We start from the raw sequence: 25866 nt of genomic DNA on the forward strand, positions 1-25866 counted from the left end.
CCACATCAGGGAGCTGAACCACACACAGGGGTGTTCCTGGCACTGGAACAAGGTCATTTTCAGGATCCAGGTGTTGGAACACTCGTTGTCAGGGCTGGGACACAACTCAGTGAGCACATTCCCTGGTAGTTCCCAGGCACGCTGTTCCCAACACCCAAGTGCAGCCACTGGCTCTGGGAGGCCGAGGAATCCCGGAATCATTCATGCTGGAAAAGACCTCGTCCCCCAGCCCAGAGCACTGAGTGCCACGTCTTTCCTTGGACACCTCCAGGGACGGGGACTCCACCTTTGGCTGATGCAATGGATGCAGAGCTGAACAGCAGCCTCAGATTGAGGTATCTACACGAGACTTCTTCAGGTGATCCAAGGGCTCTGCAGGGTTGGGAATTCCCCACTCACAGCTTTCTGCATCCCTTGGGAGAGCACACAGGTGTCACCTGAGCTGGTTGCTGGGCTCAGCTTTGCTGTAGCCGTGGCTAAGAAGGTTCAGCTCGTTAAGGGGAGCAGTGCTGCCCTGGCACTGCTGCCCTGGCACTGCTGCCCTGGCACTGCTCAGGCTCACTGGAAAGCCTCATCTACACACTCAGTCTGAACCGTGGGAGGAAAAGGGGAACTGCTGATCCCTCTCCATGGGGTTAAGGACCCCCCCCACCCCCCAACTTCCACGACTTCCCAAGGATTCTTGGGTGAGTGCATGTCCACTTCTGCCGGGTAACACAACCCTGAGAGTCACCAGCCCGCTGTGCTCTGCCATTCTGATGGTTCCCACCGCTTTCTGAGAGGAAAAGATTCCACTGCAGCGTTTCAGCCCTCCCATGAGCCGTGTTCCTGTGCCTGTTTGGCATTAGAGCCGCTCTCTGGTGCCGGAGCACAAGCGCCTGACGCTCCTCTGGGTCTGCTGTGTGGATTGTAGGACACGCCAAGGACATCATCCATGTGATGCACATCGTCGGGAATCCCTTCAACGTTCCTCTGGACCCAGAACAGCGCAGCTCCTACGGCTGCCTGTCTGACTCCAAAACAAAGGGGGCTTAATATTTAGCAGATTGCCCGAGTCTCTCACCAGCTGAGACGTGGAAACGGTCCTGTTGTAAATTAGGATCTTTACTAGCTGGGACACAACAATCCCAGCAGCAGTGGGGAACAGTGTGGTGGGCCATGAACACCATGAGGCCCGAAACTCCGTCACTGGAACAACATCCCTACACGAGGCTCTGCTCCTCCAGGGTGTGCCCAGCACTGGCCCCAGCGAGCCCAAGGCAGAGCACAGACTGTCAACATCTCGACAGAAGATCAGCCCTGAACACAGGGCACACAAGTTTTTGGGCTTGCCCGTGAGTCCCAGGCTCAGAAATGGTGTCTCTCTCCTCATAACTTGGTTTCTGACCAAGGCAGGAAGGGACCTGCAGCCCCAGCAGTGAAGGAAGACCAGAGGTTTCCAAAGTGGATGCCAACGTTGCTGCTCCTGATGTGCTGCTGGTCCTAATCCATGACCCTTGTTCTGCCTGTTATTTACCTTAACCCTTCATGGAAATCCCTGCTGCCACCACACAGCTGATCCACCTCACCGAGGGCCGGGAGGATCATCACCTCAGATCCCTCAGGATCAGTCTCTTCCACATCATCCAGAGGCTGCTCCACTTTTTCCCTCATACAAAGCCAGGTTGGACGGGGCTTGGAGCAACCTGGGCTCGTGGAAGGTGTCCCTGCCCGTGGCAGCAGGTGGGACTGGGTGGACTTTAAGGTCCCTTCCCACCCAAACCATTCTGAGATTTAATGATTCTGTGGTGAGGGGACAAACCCCTGAGCAGTGTTTTGAGCAGGGGGGATGGTCTGGGTGATCTCAGAGCTGCCTTTCCATCCCAGCCAGCCTGTGGTTTCTATGTGCTTCTCAGCCAAAGGGAGCAGCTCATCCTGCGATTTCCGGCCTTTCCAGGCTGCACCTTCACATCTAGAACAGTTCTCAGTCCAAGCAAAGGGAGGATGTAAAGTTTCAACTTCTACAGACCACCAACATGTCCCTTGGTTGGTCAAAATCTGCCTTTCTTGAGGCTTTTTGGCTCATTCATCCCTGATTCCAACAGAACTGGCCTGGACAGAATGTCACCGTGTTGACATTATTTTAGTTTTGGCTCGTTGTCCTCCTCCTGACACAGTGTTCCAGGAAAAGAAGGGAGGTAAAATTGGTCAAATTCTTCCCTGACCTCATATTTACCCTTTTGCTATATCCATAATCCAGATGAAAGCACAGCACAGGAAAAATGAGCTAATATATAACACACTGCCTTTCCTGCAGAGAATTATTCCTAGGAATGATGCTGGGTAGGAGAATGACACACAACACAGCGTTCCACTGGCACAGTTGGAAGCTGGAGGACAGGAATGGTGGTGCCTTGGTTCTTTTCCTTCCTCCAGGACATTCCTTGAAGATCCTTCCACGTGCTGTGACCTGGTCCCTCTAATGAGCCAGGTAACTGCTCAGCAAACCCAGGGATAGGCTGAGATTGGATATCAGCAAAAAATTCCTGTCTGGGGGGGCGGTGAGGCCCTGGCACAGGTTGGGCAGAGAAGCTGTGGCTGCCCCTGGATCCCTGGGAGTGTCCAAGGCCAGGTTGGATGGGGCTTGGAGCAACCTGGGCTGGTGGGAGGTGTCCCTGCCCAGGGCTGTAAGATCCCTTCCAACCCAGGCCATTCCATGATTCCATGATTCTCTGATCACCTAACAATGACCTGGGCTCCAACAGAAGGTGCCCACTCACCAACACCTTAAAACTGATGACAGAACACTAATAAAAGGCCACCCAGGAGCCACCAAAAGCCAATTCCAGCACACGGAGAACCGAAGCGTTTTCACCATTAAAAGTCACCCCAAAATACACATTCCCCACAAAGAATAAGTCACCAGAATTTCCCACTCCTGTGTCCAACACCCAATTATGTAGGTGGCAAACAACAACGTGTAGAATCCCCCCCCAGTGCAAACCACAGGCTTAGAGGTCATCACAGCTCCGTGAGAGAGGCAACCATGTTCGAAAACAGCACAAATGTGCTGTGCTGGAGAGGAGACACTGAACATCTGGCTGATGCTGAGGAAAGCAAAAGGGCTCCCTCTGGAGTGGATCCCGAAATTAACACGGGATTGGGCTCTGAACAGAGAAAATGGAAACACAGCAACAAAGCAAAGGCCTTCTTGTCTCCCCTCAGTTCCCTCCTGCTCACCAGGAGCACTCCGGGGCTCGTTCAAGGAGACTCTGCCACGGCTGAAGGATATGGATCCATGCCCAGAATATTAAGTCATTAATTAGTTTTCATGCATGGACTTGCATGTGGCAAGGAGGCAAATTAAAGGGTTCCTGAAGAGACAAGGAAGCTTTCTTAGCACGTGGAACACTCCAAGGGATCTCCGGCAAAATGTATTTATGAAGCCAGCTGAGAATGCCCGTTTCCAGCCCTGGATGGTCATGCACAATTCCATGAGAGCCTCGTGAACCCAGCCACCAGTTGTGTCCCCCCAAGGCAATCAACTTCATTTGAAAGGGAGAGAGGAACAACTTCAGGGCCACCCACAGAACATGCTCTGCTGGAAACGGGCGAAGGCTGTTTGCAAACTCACGAGAGGGAAAGGCCCCGCAGTCCCACGGTTTATTTGCACACAAGCCAATGAACAGAAAAGGGATTTCATGCAGGAAGGAAACGAGAGTCAGATCACCTACAAGGTGAGGTCAACTTACTGCCTGCTTTTGCTCTTCTTCCTAGAAGTGTTGGCAAAGGAAAAAGGTGAAGAGAGAGAGAGAGAGGAAAGATTAATTACCATATGAAAATGATGATTTTCACACAGAATACACAACAGCCGCAATGAAAGAACAAGAACACGGGGAATGGAGCAAACGCCTCCTACTCTGGACTCAGAAGGCCTCTTGAGCTGCCCTAAAGGCAGCAAACCCCAGACCCACCCTCTAAAGTCTGGGAATACCATCCGGAGTGCCCAGCGCTCGCTTCCCTGGGGCACAAATCTGCCTTCCCAGAGACCCAAAACTGCCACAGCCCCAGAGGCAAAACATCACCTTTTTGGTCACTTCCCACTGGGCATTCCAGGACCTCTGCCTGGAATGGGATTTGCGAGGGCAAAAGCAACCAGGCCTGGAATGGGACACGACAAGGGGAGGGCAAAGGCACCAGAGATGCTGAGTGAGGGAAAAGATGCAGAGAAAACAATTCCTGCCCTGCAGTGCCTTTGTCACTACAGATCCCTCCTGATTTGGAAGACAAAAAAGGTGAAATTTGGATGAATTGATCCCCTTTTGAAGCAGGGAAAGGTCCCCTCTGATGGGGCTGGGCAGGTGGAGGCACATCCTGCCTTCAGCTATGGGAGAATTCCTTGGAATGAGCAAAATGTCCCACAGTGAGGAGTTTCTTTCCTAATTCAGACACTTTCAAAGACAAAAACCATCAGGAGTCTGACGGTGTGCTCTGACAGAAGGGCTGGAGCACAGTCCTGGTGACTCACCCACCCCAAACCAGCAGTGACAGCATTGCCAGGTGACTCCCCCTGCCCCTGGCCTGGCACAGACCCTCGGCACAGAGGACCCCTGCTAAGCTCCTCTCCCCAGAAATCCAGGTCATGGAATTAAAATTCACGGGATAAAAGCTCCTTCTGGCCTTGAAATCCATGAATCCATTTATCCACCTTCCCTCCCTGATCTCCAGCCTGAGCAGGATTAACCAGAACCTTTCCCTTAATTTAAAGCAGCTTCTTCTCACTGACCACTGAAAGCTGTTTTTCCCACTGGGCACTGCAGAGAAATCTGGGAATGGCTGCAGAGAACTCCACATTTCTGAGCAGACACTTTTGGGTTTTTTTCTAGTAAGACTTAGAGTCCCTTCAGGTGTGTTTCCAGATGCTGCCGTGGCAGATGTGGGGTCTGGCTCCACTCAAACTCAGATCAGCTTGGCCTCCCCACGTCCCACATGTTTCCAGTTGTTCCTCCCACCAGCACTGGGATTCACGGGACCAGATGGGGAGTTGGGTCAGGGGAAGAGATCTTCAATGATCTCCACTCCACAAAAAAAGCTGCTAGTTTGAAAAATGAGGCTTTGGCATTAACTACAGATGTGAAAACACCCTCTCAGGACAGACAGAGCTCGGTAGGACGGAGAGCGAGCAGATAAATCATCAAGAGCAGCCGGCGAGGAAATTGCCGTGGAGGAAATGGAGGGAGTGAAATGGGATCCGTCTGCTGGATATCCGTGGAGCTGAGAGGGAGAGCCCTGGCAGGAGGCAGGGAACCATCCCCACGGGATGCTCCGGAGCCAGGCCAGCTAAGGGCACCTGGGCATGGCAGGAGAGCTCAGGAAAGAAGGGAGAGCCAAGCCAGCGGTCTGGAGAGAGTCACAGAATCCCAGAATGATTGGGGTGGGAAGGGACCTGATAAACCATCCAGTGCCACCCCCTGCCATGGGCAGGGACACCTCCCACCAGCCCAGGGTGCTCCAAGCCCCGTCCAACCTGGCCTGGGATGCTCCCAGGGATCCAGGGGCAGCCACAACCTCTCTCCCCTCCCTTCCCACCCAAAGCAGTTCATGATTCCATGATCCTCCTGTAACTGGAACCCCCAAGAGAAGCGTCATGAGTCAGTGATGGGATGTGGAAGGCACTGGATGCAAAACCCACCCCCAGCTCTGAATGGCAATGGCTGCCCCTCAGAAAGAAGTTTTTGGCATCTAAGAGGCCCTTCCTCCTTCTCCTTTTCTTCAGAGAGGGATTTAAGGCCCCAAACTCTCAGACAACCAGAGCTGGGTAAGCTGGATCCAGCCCTAAATGGTGAAACGAAGGCAGCATTAAAAATGTAAAAAAATACTGCATAAGAAAATGGAAAAAAACCCCCATAAAAGCCTAACAGCTGATGTAAATTATACATGAACATCTCTGAAGAGCACCAAACGATGAGAGAAGCTAAAATCCTGTGGGGGAAGATCGTGTCTGGCAGGGCTAAAACCACTGAAAAAGGGAGTTTGAGCAGAACACAAATATCAGAATCAAAACAAAGCCTGCAGGCAGCGTCACTACTTCAGGTCATTGGGGTGAAATCCTGAGCAGGGGCTGAGGAATTCGTGCCTCTGCTCTGGGTCTGACTCACAGCACTTCCCCTTGGAGTTTCTCTCAGCAGACAGGGAAGCACTGACACTAATAATGTGAAAAGGAGTTAAAAGTATCTACTAGAAGTTCTATTTTTAGATCAGCAGGCTCGGGGAACTTGCAGCTTAAAATAATTACCTGAGTGAGGAGCCACATGGAGCAGGGAAGGGAATTTTTAATGGAGAGCCCAGGACTGGGATGTGGATATTCAAACAGGGAGGAAAGACAAATTAAACAAGAGAAGCTTTGGAGTGACCCAACTGTGACCTTCCATCACCTGAAGAGGCCACCAGGAAAGATGGAGAGACACATGGACAAGGGCCTGGAGGGACAGGACACAGGGAATGGTTTCCCAGTGCCACAGGGCAGGGTTAGATGGGAGATTGGGAAGGAATTCCTGGCTGGGAGGGTGGACAGGCCCTGGCCAGGTTGGGCAGAGCAGCTGTGGCTGCCCCTGGATCCCTGGGAGTGTCCAAGGCCAGGTTGGACGGGGCTTGGAGCAACCTGGGCTGGTGGAAGGTGTCCCTGCCCATGGCAGGGGGTGGGACTGGATGAGCTTTGAGGTCCCTTCCCACCCAAACCATCCCAGTATTTCTGACTGCATGATCTGACCCTGCCATCACTTCACTCAGAGCCACAGAAATGCTGACACAGGACCCCAACCTGCAGCACAGGTAACACAAAAGCTTTAGAACTTCATGGGAAGGAAGCCTTGACAAAAGAAGCTGATTTTGTTATTTCAGTCTACAACAGGTTTGGCTTCTAAAGGGACTGCACAGATGTGAGAGGTTTTCACAGCAGAGGATTTACCCACAACATCCTCATTAACCAGTTACCACAGAAGGAAATAAATCCACAGGGGAAGAGCTGGATGACTGAGAGCTTCCACAGGGCACAAAAAGGAAACCAGGGATGGAGAGCAGTAAAGCCCCTGCTGTGACTCTGCACCGGCTGCCGAGGGTCAGGGAAAAATTCCACACTCCATTTGTTTTTCCCAAATAAATTAATTAATTAAATAAATAATTAAATAAATAAATAAATCTGAAGAAGGCAAAGAAACAATCCCTAGAAAGGCTGGAGTATTGTGAGGGGCCCAGCAGAGCTCTACCTGTTTCACTGCTTTAAAATCCCCAGGGACAATTGCCTTGGCTGAGCTGGGGAAGGATCTGCGTAGGCAGAGCACAGGGGGGCAAAAGTGCTCCTTGATTTCATGGAGACAGAACCAAGGGGTGCAAACAGAATTAGAACTGAAAACCAGGCACAAATTTCTAACTGCTCAAGCAAATTTGCATTGGCAGGGAATTTTCCATTTCTGATTTCTCCAGCTCAAGACCAGATGTCTTTCTGAAGATGCTTTAACCAAGGAGAAGCTGCCAGGCTCCAGAGAGAGCTCTGAGGGGGAAATGCAAACAGTCACATTATGCAACGTGTAGGACCAAGTAATTCCAGGAGTCACAGCTTGCAGGACAACTGAGAGGGTCTCCAGTCGAGCCTCCCACTCAGAACAGGGTCAAAACCTCAGCCCAGGTTGCTCAGGGCTTGGGCCAGTCGGGTCTTGGAAACCTCCAAGGACGGAGATGGAGCAGCCTCTGTGGGCCCTCCTCCCGCTGCCTGGGCATCCTCATGGGGACAAAGCTTCTCCTTATACCCAGTCCCAGCTGCTGGATAAAGTTCTTAAACAAATTTAGGAACTACAAGAGAGCTGGAGAGGGACTGGGGACAAGGAATGGAGGGACAGGACACAGGGAATGGCTTCCCAGTGCCACAGGGCAGGGACAGATGGGAGATTGGGAAGGAATTGTTGACTGTGAGGGTGGGCAGGCCCTGGCACAGGTTGGGCAGAGAAGCTGTGGCTGCCCCTGGATCCCTGGGAGTGTCCAAGGCCAGGTTGGATGGGGCTTGGAGGAAGCTGAGGCAGTGGAACGTGTCCCTGCCCAGGGCAGGGGGTGGAATGGGATGAGCTTAAAGGTCCTGCCAACCCAAGCTTTTCTATGATTTCTGTGGTTTTGAAAGTCATACCTTAATGGGCTGAGCAGAGAAAACACAGAGTGCAGAGCCTTTGGCTTGAAGAAGTTCCCAAATACAACATGTGCTCATCTGCACAGGGAAATGAAGGAAACCAGGCACCTCTGAGGAGGTTTGGATCATCACCTCCTTTATCACCCCAGGATGCAAGGGTAGGGGTAGGAATTCCCACCTAGGATAAAGGCTAGGGGTGGGAATTCTTACATCAGGATTCAAGCCCAAGTGAGGAGTTACTGCACTCTGGAGTCACAGACACTGAGAATTCACTTTCGAGCACAGATGAGCCCCAAATTTTCCTGGAATCATCAGGATGTGCCTGTGGCTGATCTACATCTCACCCTGTCCCTGGCACTGCTCCATCTCTCTCCCACCCCCACAGGCACCTTCATGGCACCTTTTCTCAGACCAAAACCTCTCTGAGGCTGAGGCTTTGCCATTTGACTTGTTGGCTCTTGTTTAACTTAAAGAAGGGGGAGAACAAAAGTGTAACAGTATTTCAGACTGCAGTCATCACCTGGGAGCTCAGCTGAGGGAGGACTCCACCAAAATAATAAAGGACCCTGCTCAGAAGCCCAAACAATGCCGTGTGTTGCAGATAAGAACTGACACCATCACCCTCAGAGCAAACCCCCCAGCCATGGCAGGGGCTGGGCAGGGTCACCCCTGAATCAGCCCCTCGTCCCTGGGGAGTCACATCCTGCCCTGCAGGAACTGCAGCTCCCAGTTTATTTCCCAGTCAGAGCTGGAAGAACAGAACTGGTGCCCAGATCAGCTCCCAGTTATCAAATCAAATACTTCTTTAAACCCTTCCAAACCTTGGGTTCTCCACACGAACCTGAAAACTCTTGCACCACCTGCACCCCCACACAGAGCCAGAGTGGAAATGGCTTTTTGCAAACTCCTCCTATTCCTCACAAAGAGTTTATAAGGTGTGAGAGCAAAGCAGGGATCCCAGAGCAGCCACAGACCCAGGGAAGGGAGGGATGTGCTGCCTTTCCAACAGGAGATTCCTTACTTTGAGCAGCTTCATCAGCCCTTCCAGCTGCACCATCAGTTCTCTTCTGCTTTCCTGAAGCGCTGACATCCTCTGCTCCAGCTCATCCTTCCTCTGCCTGTTCCAGTCACATGGAAGAAAGAGGCAGAAAAAAAACTTGGAGTGTTTCAAACCAGTTCAGGGAACTGGCCCGTGTAACGGTGCCTGCAGTTCCCACCATTCCCCCTCCTCCCCATTTAAAAACCAGAGCAAGGCTCAGCAGTGACCATGAACCTGAAGATGACAATACCCTGCTCACTTCTTCAAACCCAGAGATGTGTCCTCAGCCACTGGCACAGGGAAGCCCTTCAAAGGGCACTGCATTTTGAGAAAAAAAAAACCACTTTTTTCTTCCTTTTGAGAACCCCGAGTGCCAGAGCCTGGCACCCTGTGGAGCGCTCAGACAAGCCAGGGATGAACCATGGGAGGAAAGACAAGAGAAGGGGAAAAACGAGGAGGAAAGGCTGCAGATGTTTGGGGAGGAAAAGCTCTGCCTGTCTGGAGGAGACTCAGCAGAGCTATTTCTGTGCCGTGACACGCTCGCTGCACCAGCACCAGGTAACAACAGCGGCAGATAAGGAGTGACCTTCCCTTCCCTTGGCAGCTCAAAACCTGTCTGGGAGCTATTTGAGGAAATATGACTGTGCAGTTTGATTTCAGACTCCAAAAAGGAAAGCAGTGACTAATAGAAGGAGCAGTTCAAAGACAGACGTCAGCCCGGCGGAGGTTCCGTGTCCCGGGTGACTTAAGAAATGCCAGGACCCACAGAGCCCAGTCACAGGTGATGATACAAAACCACGGGGAAAAGCAGGTTAAAAAGGCTCCTTTATTCATCCACAGCTATTTTTGTGGACACCAGGATGTCTCAGTCCAAAGTTAAAGCATCACCTATTACAGACTGAACCTCTAAAATGTCTTCGATTAGATCTGTGTTCTCACGTGACTCACTGTGGATAAATCATCCTGGGAATCTGAAGAATGGAACAGTTCTTCAAAGGACAGAAGACTGTGAAATATTAACCACCCTAGATGTTTCTTTCAACATCTTTTTGTATTTTGAGGGCTGTGGTTGTTAAACTAAGCAGCCTTCCAGAATCTGAAGGAAGCTGGAGAGGGACTGGAGGAGAAGATCATCAGGAACAGCAGGGACAGGACAAGGGGGAATGGTTCCCACTGGTTAGATGAGTTATTGGGAAGAAATGCTTCCCTGGGAGGGTGGGCAGGCCCTGGCACAGGTTGCCCAGAGAAGCTATGGCTGCCCCTGGACCCCTGGAAGTGTCCCAGGCCAGGTTGGACGGGGCTTGGAGCAGCCTGGGCTGGTGAGAGGTGTCCCTGCCCATGGCAGGGGGTGGCACTGGCTGAGCTTTGAGGCCTCTCCCAACCCAAAGCACTCTGTGATTTGGTGTTCCTGGGGTGGTGCAGGTGGGAGAAGCCAGGGACACCTGCACTGCAAGGCAGGGGTGCACAAGGATACGGATCCAGCCGTGCCTCCTCCAAGGTCACACCTGCCAGCAGTGCTGGAGCTGACTCATCCCACAGGCTGGGCTGGGCTGGGCTGCAGATTTTTAGCCCTGGGACACGTTGATTTTCCATGCAGCATCATTCCCCTGCTTTCACAGCCTGAATTCCACGCAGGAGTGAGATCATTTGGTGACGTGTGCTGACAGACACTCCTAGTCCAGGGCACCACACGCTGTGCCCAGGCTGGGGAGCTTGTCCTCAGCAGCTGGGATTGGGGAAGCACCTTCCCATCCCACACCTGCTAATTGGGACCCCCCAGCGTGATGCTGAGCAGCCACTGCAATTAATGTGCAGGGTGAACGTGTTAATGAGCGAGGGCTGGTGGCAGGAAAGCTGCTGCTGCTTGTACATGTAACACCAGGGAGGCCACGTGTGAGATACCACGGGGGGTGAATCACAGAATCCCAGAATCATTGAGGCTGGAAAAGCCCTCCCAGCCCGTGGATCCCCCCTGTGTCCCATCCCCACCCTGTCCCCCAGCCCAGAGCACTGAGTGCCACGGCCAGGCCTGCCTGGGACACCTCCAGGGCTGGGCACTCCAAACCTCCCTGGGCAGCCCCTGCCAGTGCCTGACCACCCTTTCCAGGGACAAATTCCTCCTGAAATCCGTAGAATAGGGAAATTTGACCAGAAGGTCCCCCCTGAGCCTCCTTTTCTCCAGGCTGAGCCCCCCCAGCTCCCTCAGCCGCTCCTGCTGCTCCAGCCCCTTCCCAGCTCCGTTCCCTTCCCTGCCCACGCTCCAGCCCCTCCCTGTGTCTCTGGTGTGAGGGGCCAGCCCTGCCCCAGCGCTGGAGGTGCCCCAGCAGTGCAAACTCAGCCACAGAGGCTTTGGGAGGTGTTTCTCCAGCTCTGGATGCGCCTGGAGGTCTGAACTTTGGGAGTTTCTCTGACCGATCAAATAAGTGACGTTTGCTTTCAGCTCTGCTCCTCTGGAGAAGAAATGACGAGCAATCGATGCCATTTCTGCCAGATTTTCCTATCGGTTTCTTCTTTAGAAACGCTTTTCTAGACTACACAAACAGAGTGCATGTCAAGAAACCTTTTTATTTACTTCTAAAGCCGCTTAAAAGCCCTAAAAGTTGCTGACACAGCCTTCAGAACTCAGCAATCTCAGCTGACTCTGCCAGGCTGCCCAGAGCTGCTTCCCCCAGTGCCCCCAGCACTGCCCACCCCAGTGCCCCCCCAGCACCAGCCCAGCTTTTACCGTAAGAGCCTGAGCTCAGCCAGCAAGGTCGGGTTCTGCTGGGCCTTCTCGGGGGTGGGCTGAGAGGCCTGTTCATGTTCCAGCCTGAGCCGCTGAATCTCCTGGAGTATCTCCCTGTGGAAACGACAGGGGGGAGATAAAGGAAGGGAAAAGTCAGCCTCTGCACCGCTCCTAAACGCTTTTACAGCCCTGGAAGCACTTTCTGCCAGTCCCAGCCCAAGCACAGCAGTTTTGTTCACGTGTGGCTGGCACAGACTCACACCCCAGGCAGGTTAAGTTGGTGCAGACGTAGGAATTGCTGCGAGACAGAGAAAATTTACTGCTTAATGAGTATGAAATCACTCATTGCAACGCCCTTTCCAAATCCTTTCACACAGAATGGGCTCAGAGGCTGTTCCAAGAGGACAAAAGTTCCCTCTTCAGCACAAGCTGCCCGGCAGGCACTGCAGGAAGGGCCTGGGAGCTCCCCACTCCCCTTCCCGAGGGCTCTGGGCAGGGCAGTAGGAATAAGGAGAATAACAACAGCTCGTTGGAACAGAGGCAAACCCTGGGGTGTCCCCAAGGGAAGGGGGACCAGCCAGCACAACCCAAGGGCCCCTTATTGCAGTGGGAATGGAACCCCTCTGGGAGTGGGGACTGCTGCCAGCTCCAGGTCTCCATCAAACTGCTGAGCTGCTCTCCTGGCAGGGCTTCACACCGGCACTGATTGAGATCTCCCTTATCTGGGATCTCCAGGAATAATTCCAAATAGCTGCAAGGTCTCTTGGTGGAGCACTGAAGCCACAGCAGTGCCAGGAAGGAGTTGTTCCTGCTCTCCAGGAACTGCTTCTCCTCCAAACTACCCCTGAGAAGTGTTTTTCCCCAACGTGCTGAAGGGGCCCTGGCACTGGGCTGTGCAAGCAGCAGGATCACACGGCCTGGCACAGAGGGAGCACAGGGAGACCTGAGCACAGGTAAAAGGAGAGCCTGGAGAGGCTCCACAGGTGACCCTCTGGAGCAAGAAGAATCCCATGGTTTGGGTTGGAAGGGACCTTAAACCTCATCCCATTCCTCTCCCTGCCACGGGCAGGGACACCTTCCAGTACCCAGGGTGCTCCAAGCCCCGTCCAACCTGGCCTTGGACACTTCCAGGAATGCAGGGGCAGCCACAGCTTCTCTGGGCAACCTGGTCTCAGCTGAGGGGGCAGAGGGGCAGGATCCCCCCAGCCCTGCTGCCCATGATCCCTGTGGGACCAGCCCAGGGCACGGGGGGTTCTGGGCTCAGGGTCCCAACCTCGAGGTTTTCTGGGTCTGCAGACAAGAGAGAAATGGGCTCTGGATGCTCAGTGCTGGTCAGGATGATTTTAAGGAGATTAGTGGAGAAGATCAACCCACTTCCTGGGGAACAGGGACAGGGCGGCCCCTCCACAATGAAAATTAACTACTGTTAATGACTAACTAATGAGTTAACGAGGCAGCTCCCCTTTAACAGAAGATCTGGGCAAACAATCTGGTTAATGTAACACAAAGGGCTGCAAACAACAAAGCCCGGGGATGGTTCCCAAAACAAGACTGATCAAAGCCTGTTGTTACCTGTTTTTGTTTTCCAGCTCCGCTATCAGCTGCCGCTGCTGTTTGTTGGCATCAAAGCTGAAGCCCAGGTCTGTGGGCGGGCGGGGCTGGGGAAGAACACAGGAAAATTACACCAAGCTGCCTGTTAGGGCCTGTGGCAGGGATGGGATCCAGAATTCCCAGACTGACAGCCCAGGCTGCAGAGCTGGGACCAGGCTGATGGGCTGCTCCTGGTGCCTCATCCTCGCTGCCCACCCCAGGAACAGCATTTGCCAGATTTTTTTTAAGGCCTTCAGAAAACAACACCCCACAGCTACCAGTGCCTACAGCACTCACAGGATCTTCCTGGGAGCAAATCCAGTTATTCCTTTCCTCACTAAGTCCCCTGGTGAAACCCTGACCCTCCTATGTGTCAGTCAGTGAAGAGGAGCTGGAGTGACTCCATCTGGGACAGTCCAGAATAACCAACAGCTCAGCCTGGGACCCACAGCCCTGCTGGATACCCCCCACCATCCATCTCCACCATCCATCTCCATCCCCTGGTTGAGCTCTCAGAGCTTCATTAGTGCTCAGAAACAGCTTGACAGAACCATCTCCACGGGAAGGTCTTCCCACAGCTTCTGCAGGAAGCTGATCCCGACTCCTGGTGCTTTCCAGAGGTCCCAATTCTCCCCTTTCCCAATCCATCACCTTGCAGTGACACCAAAGCCTTTCAGTGCCTTCAGCTGCTGTAATTCCCTGTTAAATAAAGGTGAATCCAGCCCCCCATGCCATGTGAGATCCCCAGTCTGCCCACACTGTCCTTGGCACCCCTGGGCACGAAGGCCAGGAAACACCATCCACGGGAAGGAACAACATTCACAGGCACTACATTTAAACAGGGTCATTGCCTCTGGAAACAGGGGAAGTTCACCATCACTGCCCTGTCCCTGGAGTGTTCCAGGCCAGGCTGGAAGGGGCTGGGAGCAATATGGGATAGTGGAAGGTGGAGGTGTCCCTCAGATGTGCAAATACCCTTGTGGGCTTCACGGATCAGCCTGCATTTTTCCAGTGAATGAACTCCTCTGGAACACACGGAATCACGCTGGAAAAATCGTCACACCGTTCTCCCAACACTGCCAAGGCCACCACTGCCCCATGTCCCCAAGTGCCACATCCACAGGGCTTTTGAATCCCTCCAGGGATGGGGCTCCCCCACTGCCCTGGGCAGCTGTGCTGGGGCTGGACCAGCTGCAGTCCTTGCTCCCATTTCTGCCCAGCCTTTTATGGACACCAAATTCTTACTGTTCCCTGCCTTGGAAGAGTTTGGGGTGTCTGGGATTGCGATGGTAAATTCCATTCTCCTCGTAAATCCAGGGGCAGGATCCATCCTCACATTTGCAGGTTACTAGTTATTCTGAGGGGAGGCACCTGCCCTCCCCCTGAAGTCGTGTGTGGTTTTTAAAACCTCTGCCCTCAGAAGAAATAAACCCAACCCAAACCCTTCATTTGCTAGTCAGCACTCCTGTGTCTGCACTCCATCTCCCCAGACAGGTCTGAATGACTCGTGTCTGCCAAGATTTATGGCTGTAATTCCATGCTTTAAAAGCCCACAGGTTCAGCTCCTGCCTGCTCAGCAGCCCTGAACTCCAGGGACATATCCCTTTGCTACTCCACTCTTACAGGGGCTTTTTACTACAGAGTGCAAAGACCTGCTGGGAGTCAACACTGTAAGTCAAAATTACTAAAAAAAAAAAACCCCACACTCATCAACCCAACTTCTGCTGAAGCCTCAACAAGCTCTGAGATCATCCAAATGGCAAGGGCCCATTTTCTCTCAGCAAGAAAATCCATATGATGGTCATAAAATCTACTTAGAATCCCTCACAGCACACAGGACCAGTGAAACCTGCACACTGCAATTTAGTTTTCCCATGAACTGGCCATTAATGCAGGGAGCGAGCCATGCTGGAACTGCGAGTCAGGAACCAAAAAGAGTGTCTCCAGTGGGAAGGGATCCTTAGGGATCATGGAGTGGTGTTTGCTAATAGGGCCATTCAGACATCACAGGGTTCTTGATGATAAACAGGCAAAGGAGAGGAATCAAATGACAAAAATGGTTCATTTAACTGGTTTACCAAGGAGGAGAAGAAATGATCCAAGAACCAAGCTGCAGATTTATCTAACAGCAAAAAAAAAAAGGTTTACTCATTCTTTATTTAAAAATGATGCATTAAATAATGCCTAACACCTGAAAGAGAAGTTCCATGAAGGGAATATTCTGACTGTTATCCAGGCTGTGGGCAGCTTCCAGGAGATGAGATGATCACAGGCTTTTAGCAGTGCCTGATGCCGAGGGAAGAGCAACCACAGAGTTTTCAAAAAAGAGCAACGTGGGCAAGAACCTAATTATCCTAACTCATCCACATAACTCAACCTAATTATCCACTCAGCCATAATCGAGTATTTGTGAGGTGCTGGTGCCTGTGCCCCCACAGCAGGGCTGCACAGCTCAGCTCAGGGGTCCCTGAGCTCCCACCACACCCTCTGGAAGGAACAGGCACCTCTGTGCTCCTACAAACCAACCCACCCAGGGGAACTGGGAAAAACCCTTGAGGATCTGGGAATGGGGTAACAGCAGGAAAAACAAGAGCTGAGGTGCAGCAGGTGGGAGAAGGGATGAAGCAGGTTGTGTAGGATGTTGGTGGCAGAGGCCCTGGGGTTGCTGTACAGACCTATATCCACCCAAAACACCTGTAATCTCCCCTCCTCTGGGGGTGCAGGTTCCTTATCTGCAGGATTACCTGTATTCAAGGGATCAGGCAGCACTGAGGGGGGATCTGCCATGGATGTGGATGTGGATTTTGTAGGGGAAAGCAGTCAAGGGGGGTTGGGGATGCAGATCTGTTCCAGTCCCTGCTGTTATCACAAAGACGATGTTTGATAGGAAACAGCAGATTATTCCTCACCTTGGGCTGACAATCAGAGCAGAGCAGCAGAGGGAGACAAAGGGATGAAGCTGTGATCCTGAAAGTTGTGATTTAATTGAAGTCTGGATTGTTCCCTGCTAATTCCCTCGCTCTGTCCATCTCAACACCTCCTGCCTTTCCCTCCCTGTGCTCAGTGGAGGCAGCAGACGCTGTCTGGGGTCACGGCTCTGCCACGAGCAGATGGGCAGAGCCAGCCCTGCCTGAGCACTCAGATTCAATAAAAGGGATGTTTTGTCCGCAGAGTGGCTCGAGGGGAACAAGAGCAGCTCAGTCAGACCCCACTGCCACGTCCTGCTCACGTGCCATCGGCTGCTCGGGCACCGCGGGGCACGGCACGGCTGCCCGTGGCACTGAGGCTTCCTCCTCCCCCTCCCCTCCCCTCTCCTCCTCCCTGGCTACTGCCCTTCTTCAACAACAAACAGACTTGGATTTCCAGAATTAAACCCTCAAATTTATTTTGTTATTATTTCTATTGGGGTTTTCATCTGATGTTCCCCATTTTAATTCCATGGGGAAAGAAAAAATTGCTCCTTTTTTTTGTTTGTTTGTTTTGTTTTGTTTTTGTTTTTTTGTTTTGGATTTCCCAGCCTCTCCTTCACTGCTGTCTCTCTGTGTTAATGCTGCAAGAAGAACACTGGAAAAACCGTGATCGTGGCTCAAACACCTCAGCTGTTTCACTTTCCAAAAGCAGTGAATCCCTGGCAGTGACACCTGCAGACACACAGAGGTGTCCCTGAGCACGTGGCACGCTGTCCCCACGGCCATGGACACGTCCCAGAGCTCAGGGGATGTTCCCCCACCAAGCCTGGACAAGGAAGGAGGGTTTCCCATCAGTAAGAAATAAGGAGGGGCTGCCACGAAGCAAAGCCCTTTCCACCTGGATTCCTTAAGAACCCAAAAGATCCATCCATTTCGGCTGATTGGCATTTCTGGATGGGAATAAACAGTGGAGCCAGTAAATAACTTCAGATTCCTTGTGGCCAGGGTCTGGTTGCAATGGAAACACGCTGTTCTCACCCTTTCCTCCTTTCCCACGTCGATCCCTGGCACTGCTCTGACTTCTGCCCTTCCACAGGACTTTATGTGGGGGAAAAGAAGGCAGGAATTCGTCACAGCACTCTGAAAAGCCTCAGTAAACTCGAAATGCTGCTCTGCACACCCAAAAAATTGCTTCATTTTTGACCCCTTCCAGAACTAAAACGGACAGAGGAGCGGGTGGGGGTGATTCACAGGTCTTTAAACCATCAGGTTCTTTCAGAACCAGTTTGTGACTCCTTGGTTTTCGTAACACTTTGTTTCTACCAGAAAAAGTCAAGTCATGAGTAAGAATTGCTCCACCACCTTCCAGCGTGACAGTGATTCAGCACTTACTGTCTCATTAAACAACTTGAATTTTACATGGTTACATGGAAATCTCCTCCTTTTCCATCCAAACCTGGAGCTTGGCCCTTTATCACTTTAATATTTTAACATAACATGACCATAGTCCTGATGAACGGAATGACCTGGGACATGCAACTGTTTGACTGGGGTGCTGGGAACTGCCATTTAAAAACGTTTCAGAAGCATAATTCTGGTTTTATTAAAGTTTTATAAAAATATCTGCTCACATCCCTCTGCCAAAGGTGGGTTACGAGCCGAACACACACTGAAGGGAATTCAGGAACGTGGGAGATGGCTCCTGCAAACTCTGCTCTCCTTCCCTACGGATAAATGATCTCCCCACCCAGGTGGCCTGACAATATTCCAAGGAATTTCACTGAATTCTTATTATTCTCCCATAGTAATTTTCTGTTAGGGCAGGATTTATTTTTACCAATTTACACTGTGTTGGGGTGTTTCCCTTTCCCATGAGAAGAAACCACAACCACGGAAACCTCTTTCCTTTATCCCTCAGGCTGCTTCCCCCTGGAATAAACACATTCCCCAGCAATTGCTCCACGATTTGTTTTCCTCAGGTATCCACACATTTATCTCCTCTCTGGCCTAAGCAGGACTAAGCTGCTTATTCCCTCAGCCCCTCTGACCTCGTTTCTGATCATCCGCGCTCTCGTTTCCCATTCCCGTTTCCCCGCTCCCGGCAGCGCCCTGTTCCCGCAGAAACGAGGAGCCTGTGCTGCTGAACAAACAAAACCCGACCATTTCATGGGGCTCTGGGAACCCAGCTCCCCCATCCCGACCCTCGGAGCCCCTCCCTGCTCCCCGGGGTGTTCACTTACGGCATTGCCGGCCTCGGCGGCGAGTCGCGCGGCGTACCTGGCGATCAGCCGGTGCTCCTCGTCCAGCCGCCCTGGGCTGTCCAGGACACTGCCAAGAACCCAACACACACCGTCAGTGCCTCGCTCCGGGGCAGGGAGGGGAGGATGTGTCAGTGCAAGGAGACAGCGACAGCAAAGAGAGAGAGAGAGTCCCGCTGGAAATAATCTGCGTAATTCCCTTTTTCCACTCCGCTTCCATAGCGGGGGAACCGCTCTGCAGGCTTTCTGCTGAGCAGAAACATTTTCCAGGATTCACAGGCTCCAGTTTGCAGTGTAATTAAAAGAATTTGGTTTAGGCACAGATTTCACCTGTTTCTGAGGAGCTTGTCTGCAAACCCTTCTGGTCACTCAAGGTCAACGGGGGCCAACAGCCCAGTGACAAAGGAGGAAATCCTCCTCCTCCATGGATGTGGGATCATCAGTGTCCAAGCCGGGATGATTTCCATGAGGAAGAGTGGGGAGAACTGTGCTGACCTGAGGAGGACCTTCTGTCACTGAACAGCATCGACTTAAACGCAAACAGCACTTTGCAAGTCAGCCTGACTTTACACACACCTCGCAACACCCATTTACAAAGCGTGGCAGTTTAAGATTTGGTCCTTCCCAGCTCAGCTCCAGAGGGTGACACAGCTCCAGCTGGCTCCTACTGCCAGGTTGGATGGGGCCTGGAGCAGCCTGGGCTGGTGAAAGGTGTCCCTGCCCGTGGCAGGGGGTGGAACTGGATGTGCTTGAAGGTTCCTTCCCACTCAAACCAGCCCAGGATTCCATGGGTGCCTTGGAAATGCTGCTGGAATGGGTATTAAGAGCCATTTCCAACAGCCATCAGCAGAGTGACAGCACCCTGAGGTGACAGAGGAAGGGTCATGGAGGTTTGAGACAGGAAGAGCAGAGACAGCTGAGGTGACAGATCCCGGGTGGGAAGGGAAAGGCAGCCCCTGGATCTGGCTCTTGTTCCACACGAGCATTGTGTCTCTGGGCATGTTCAGCATCAACAGATTAACCCAGCCTGGGAACAGTCAGAGCCCCCACTGCTGAGGCAGCTCCTGCTACTTCCAAACAATTCTCCTTTTAACTATAAACACACTGGGGAACAAAGGCTGATTTTTGGGCTGTATTAATTGAAAGCAGCCAGTGCTGAGATCTATCCCCAGCTGGGTTTGGTGCCATAGTTCCACAAGGAACCAGGAGGGGAATCCCAAATGAAAGAGCAGCTTTTGAAGTCAACATCCAGCCACTGGATTTGGGAGTTGCTGGTTATCCCAGTGCTGTGCAGAGATCCCTCGTCCCACACCCTTTGCAAAGGCAACCACTGGATCCCAGAAACCAAACTGTTATTAACTGGAACGACCAGGGTTAGTGTGGGAATGAGGACTGTGCTTCCAGTGGCCACACAGCCTTCCCAGTGCCACCCCTGAGGTTCCAGCTGGGATCCATGGACAGCCCAGGGTGGTACCTGAGGGTGCTACGGGGAAATTTGGGGTCACCATCACCACAGACAGCAGCAGATTAAACCAGACACAGACCTGGTGCACCACAAAAGCTACTTCCAGCCCACATTCCCACCTCAGATGACTATTCACATTTCCTTAAGCCTAATTTCAAGGATTTATGTTTCCTTGAACCAAATCTGTGCTGTGAACGTGATGGTTATTTAAAATTGCAGACTTAATTTCTTTTCATTAACATCCAATTTAACAACCTGAAGTCTCTGAAGACTCCAGAGTTTGCCAGGTGATGTGTTTGGGATGCACTGAACAGACACAGGTACAGTGAGCACAGGTGGGTCTGTGATGAGCACAAACTGCCAGGAGCCTGGCCTGGCTGGATCCAGACCTGGAGACACCCAACTGCCCAGAGCAAAGGAGGGAGCTGCAGAAAGGGGAGTTAAACCAGGGGGAATGCAGATTTAAGAGAGGAAAAACCAGGGCCTTTACAGGAGGCTTGAGGAATTGCACAGGTACCTTCACACTAATTTGTTATCCCCTATATTTTTGCTAAAGGAGAACAATTTGCCCATCCCACATTCTGACACAGCTGCTTTCCTTCAGCATTCCTTGGCAATTCTGGCTGTACAAGTTTTCTCCTGCTTTTAGGAGAGACCCTTCCACCCTTTCCAGAATCTCCCAACTCCTGGAACTACAACCTCCTATCTAGGTGAGTTACAGAAGAGTTACTGACCATTTCTTGCTTTTGTGAAAAAAAACCCCTGTAATTTATGAAAAAAGAATAATCCTTTTCTGTTTGCTCTTAGAAATATTTTACAGATGATGAAGGAGGGGAGTTCAAGTCCATCTCAAGCCCCGTCCAGCCTGGCCTTGGACACTGCCAGGGATCCAGGGGCAGCCACAGCTTCTCTGCCCAACCTGTGCCAGGGCCTGCCCACCCTCCCAGCCAGCAATTCCTTCCCAATCTCCCATCTGTCCCTGCCCTCTGGCACTGGGAAGCCATTCCCTGTGTCCTGTCCCTCCATTCCTTGTCCCCAGTCCCTCTCCAGCTCTCCTGGAGCCCCTTTAGGCCCTGCAAGGGGCTCCAAGGTCTCCCTGGATCCTTCTCTTCCCCAGGTGAGTCCCCTCAGCCCTCAGGGACAGGAAAGGTAGTGAAGGGCAAGAACAAGCTCAGATGGGGGGAAGGTACACGAGTGAGAGTTCAGGGATTTCCACAGCAGCAGAACCTCGAAGAAGCAACATTCTAGAATTCCCTGCCTTCAGAACACTGTTCAAGGGGTTTGGCCCATTGTGACAACGCTGTGCTCCCTCCACAGCAGTGACACAGCCAGGCCAGGAGCTCTCCTGTTTCAGTCCTTGGGAGGTTCTGGCTGCACGTGGGTGACACAGATCAGAGAATCCCAGAATGGTTTGGGTGTGCAGGAACCTCAGAGCTCATCCAGTCCCACCCCCAGCCACGGGCAGGGACATTTTCCCCCAGAGCAGGTTGTTCCAAGCCCTGTCCAGCCTGGCCTTGATGGAAAGGTCTGACCAGGGGAGGCTTCACTCCCACCCTGGGGCCAGCTGGGTCTGGGACAACGGGCCAGAACAAAGGCTCTGGAGGCACACACAGGGCACAGGAGGGTGCTGGGGGGGTGGGTTGAGGTGTTCTGGAACAGGCAGTCCGCAGGCTCTGCCCTTTGGGCACGGCACGGGCACACCGTGAGGAGCCAGGCACGGAAATTGAGTTGGCTCAGGACGGGCCTGGCAGAACAAGAACAACCTGTGCCGTGCCAGGGAGGGCCCTGAGCCAGGGGACATGTGGCAGTCACACAACAGGGGGTGCAGGGTGAGATGGGGGGAGAAACAGGGGAAAATCACCCCCCCCCCCCACTGATCCCGGCTTGGGGATCTCATGGAATCACATCCTGCAGAACGAGGGAAAGGGCAGTCAGTGGAGAGAGAGCCCAGACAGCCGTGCCCTGCTGCCAAATGCCAACCCAAAACTGGGCTGGGACAACCCGAGTGTGGGCAGGGATGGGCAGTGAGAGAAGGTGACACATCACATAACTGCTTCCCACTGCCAGGGGGCAGGGATGGATGGGAGATTGGGAAGGAATCCTTGGCTGGGAGGGTGGGCAGGCCCTGGCACAGGTTGGGCAGAGAAGCTGTGGCTGCCCCTGGATCCCTGGGAGTGTCCAAGGCCAGGCTGGACGGGGGTCATGGAAAGAACTGTCAGGCCCTGGCAGGGGCTGCCCAGGGAGGTTTGGAGTGCCCAGCCCTGGAGGTGTCCCAGGCAGGCCTGGAATGGCACTCAGAGCTCTGGGCTGGGGGACAGGGTGGGGATGGGACATGGGGGGGGATCCACGGGCTGGGAGGGCTTTCCCAACCTTAGTGATTCTGGGAGACTCAGCATTTCAATCTGCCATATTTTCTTCAAGATGCTTTGTAAGCATCCTAAAGAGATCCTCCTCCTTTGGATCTCCAAATCCAAGGACTGCAGTAACTGAGTGAAGGCCAGAGCCTGAAATTCCTTGGATTTCATTGTCTTGTGGAAAATATTTTGGGCTCTCAGCTCCTGCAGGGGAGAGCAGTGATCCACTACCAGGAAAAACTTCTTTTTCCCACGAGATCACAAAACAGTGGGATATGAATTTCTGCAGGACAAAGTGATGAAATGGGGCTCTAAAAATATTATCCAGAGGGTGGAAACATGGATAGAGCAAGCAAAATACAGCTCCCAGCTCACTAAACCTCCCTTTCCTCCCCAGCCCAACTCTGGCTCTCTAAAGGCACAAGTTAATGAGGTCCAACAGTGGCAAAGGGAACCCCCAGGCTGTGTCCTGGGACGAAATGGGAGAGCTGCATTTTGGGGCTTCAGGGTGAAATTTCTCTGCACAGACAGAGCCATGAAATATAAATGTGCACAAATACCAAAGCTGAGATAAAAGGAATTAATTCTTCAAAGCATTAACACTAAGTTTTTTTGGGGAAAGAAACAGTTGCAGGTCATGGTGTGGGGTTGGAAGAGCTTGTTCAAGAACAAAGGCAGGGACGGGATGGGACTGTGTTTGGGGTGGAGGTGAAGGCAGGGAGGAGAAAGAAGAACAGGCACAAGCTATAGGACAGTGCTGGGAAAGAAATTAAGGGGGAAATCAGCTTCCTACGGGTAGAAGACAAGATCCCAGAACGGCCAGGGAGAGAAAAAATAAGCAATTAACCCATTTGGAGCCACGTCATCGGGCTCATGTAAAGGGGGAGTGCAGCAGGGCAGGGGTGGACAGCGATCCATCCCTTCCGGGAGATTTCAGGGAGCACCAGATCGTGTGTCCCTCCCTTTGCCTGTGTGTGTGGCCCCTCCCTGGCACTGCCTGTGCCCCTGGCACTGCCCTGGCACTGCCCATGCCCCTGGCACTGCCCTGGCATTGCCTGTGGCCCTGGCACTGACCGTGCCCCGCGCTGCAGCCGGCTCACGTAGGTGGCTATCAGGGAGTGCTCGTCGGCCACCACGCTGGGGGGGTCCGGGCTGGGCTGGGACCTGGCAGGGAGGGAGGCAGAGAGCAAAGAGAACACAACGTAAACAGGGAGCAAAATCGTGAGCAAAAATGGCAGCGAAACAAAGGGTTACAAATGAAACCAAACACGGGGTCGGTAAATATGGAAACGAGTCACGGGATGGGACACCCTCTGGTAGTGATGAAACACAGCTCAGAGGGACATCTGGGGGCGTTTCAGCATCGGAAGGGGCTGCCCAGGGTGGAGTCATCATCCCTGCAGGTGTTCAAGGAACATTTCACAGAATCATTAAGGTTGGAAAAGCCCTCCCAGCCTGTAAATTCCCCCCTTTGCCCGATGCCCACCCTATTCCCCAGCCCAGAGCACTGAGTGCCACGGCCAGGCCTGCCTGGGACACCTCCAGGGCTGGGCACTCCAAACCTCCCTGGGCACCCCCTGCCAGGGCCTGACCACCCTTTCTGCAGGCAAACAGCCCCAAAAACCCCAAACCACAGCGGCTGCAGCTTCAGCACCGTGTCCAAAACCAGAGCTGACAGTGCCCAGGCTCCTTCTCTCCTAACACACATCCACCAGAAGAAACAGGAGGAAAATCCAACAATGAGCGGTTGGCAGGGACAGTGCTGCCCCCTGACAGGGACTGGTTACGTGCTGTGTTTTGCTGCTTGGTTTGGGGACTCACAGAAACAAAGCTGTTTTGATTATTTCTACGAACAGGGATGGACTGCAGGAAATATTTGTCAGAAGAAATGCAGATCTAGAAGTAAAATCAGTAATAACTAACTATTTGCCTGTGCAGCCCAATTAACAGGTGCTGGTTTCTGCAGGATCTGGGATAATAGGGCAAAACCCCAAAAAAAGGCAGTAAAATGGTTCTATTTATGGCCCAGACACTGCAGACAGGGACACAACATTCCCTTCCCCACCCGAAAGGTGACACAGGGACTCTGCTCCACTGCACTGCCCGGCCCAGGGGGAGGATGATGGCAGGAATCCTCTGCTGTCCCACTTGGAATGGGGCCCAAGCAGAGGAGGCATCTCCAGCGGGGGGTGAACAGTGCAGATGTGAGATCAGATCATCACCTACAAAATGGTTCCTGTGTCACTGTTATTGTAGCATTATTCCATCTGTCATTCCTGTCAGGTATTCCAGCCCCTCTTCCACCTCATCACCTGCACTTAATTCCTCCCCCACGCAAGCCCAGGAAGTTTTTCCCTTCAGGAGCCCTTTTATAAAAACGTGGCATTTATTGCTTTCACCACCAATAGACTGAGGCGAGGCAAACCAACCCCACATTTTTGGACACACAGACCCTTTTCTTCTCTGTTATATGTGCAGCAACATGTCAGGGGCGTCTGCCAGGAGCAGAGCAAGACCTTATAAAACAGAGGTAAAGTGGAATTGCTCGCATGGAGCCCCCCAGGCAAGGAGCAGCCTGTGGAACGAGGGGGTTCTGATGGGGAGACTGAACATGAACCACCACTCAGAGGAATTCTTAAGCAAACTGCTGGCTGAAGGTGCTGAAAAGCTTGATTTTAGCTGTGTTTTATAGCAGGCACAGGGCTGCAACCACTGCAGATTCCGAGACCTTTTCCACTCTAACCCATTGCAAGGGCTCTCCTGCAGAGGAAGAGGCCTGGCAGAGGTGATGGGCAATGAAACACCCCCCAGGACCAGCCTGCCCTCTGGAGAATCCCAGTCCCAGTACAGCACTGGTGTGTGACTGTTCCCTGTTTCATCCTGCAAACTGAGCAGTGCTGAGCTGGGAGCTGATCCCGTGGGATCCCACCTGACACGTGCTCCCCTCTGGGAGGAAAACACCCAATGTTTGCCTTCTCTGACTGCAGTTTCCCCCACTGGTGTCGCACCCACACAGCAGCAGATTCACCCAGGCCACACTTACCTTGTTGATTTATGCAAATGCCACGTGGGACAGTGTCAAGAGCTTTATGAGTCAGTCCATGTTCCATTAGTGCTCCCCCTCCTTCCCAGAGCCACCCACCCGGGAGGAATCACCCCACTTCCATTCCCTGACACGATTTGTTCTCCCCAGGGATATGGCAGCTATTTTTATTCCCTGCCCTTCTACGTGGGCACAGAGCATTGTTTTATAACCTGTTCAGGGTGCTGAAGGGATCCATCCCTTGGACCTTCAGACAGGTATTTCGGCAAAACTGCTCACAGAGCCTGAGAAACAACAATGACACCACAACACCACCCCCTCACCTTTC

At 52.6% G+C, this 25866-nt stretch overlaps 1 protein-coding gene across 8 annotated transcripts in view; it reads right to left on the reverse strand.

Annotated features, from left to right (window-relative positions):
- LOC114069948 (dystrobrevin beta) overlaps nt 1-25866 on the reverse strand; it is a 109031-nt gene that overhangs the window by 43962 nt on the left and 39203 nt on the right. For 5 of the 8 annotated variants that reach the window (XR_003573845.1, XR_003573846.1, XM_027907093.1 and 2 more), the window contains 6 exons: nt 23570-23659; nt 18659-18746; nt 13492-13577; nt 11920-12033; nt 9177-9273; nt 3732-3752 (listed from right to left, as the gene is read on the reverse strand). Coding sequence is in view for 6 of the 8 variants with exons in the window: in XM_027907093.1 (XP_027762894.1) it covers nt 3732-3752; nt 9177-9273; nt 11920-12033; nt 13492-13577; nt 18659-18746; nt 23570-23659 (496 nt within the window). In the remaining 2 variants the exon portion in view is untranslated. The remainder of the gene's footprint in view (nt 1-3731; nt 3753-9176; nt 9274-11919; nt 12034-13491; nt 13578-18658; nt 18747-23569; nt 23660-25866) is intronic. The other 3 variants (XM_027907095.1, XM_027907094.1, XM_027907096.1) reach the window with 3 other exon arrangements.

Source organism: Empidonax traillii, unplaced genomic scaffold (assembly GCF_003031625.1).
Source record: "Empidonax traillii isolate 1590-97213 ecotype Southwest subspecies unplaced genomic scaffold, ASM303162v1 scaffold1399:size139372, whole genome shotgun sequence".
Taxonomy (NCBI): domain Eukaryota; kingdom Metazoa; phylum Chordata; class Aves; order Passeriformes; family Tyrannidae; genus Empidonax; species Empidonax traillii.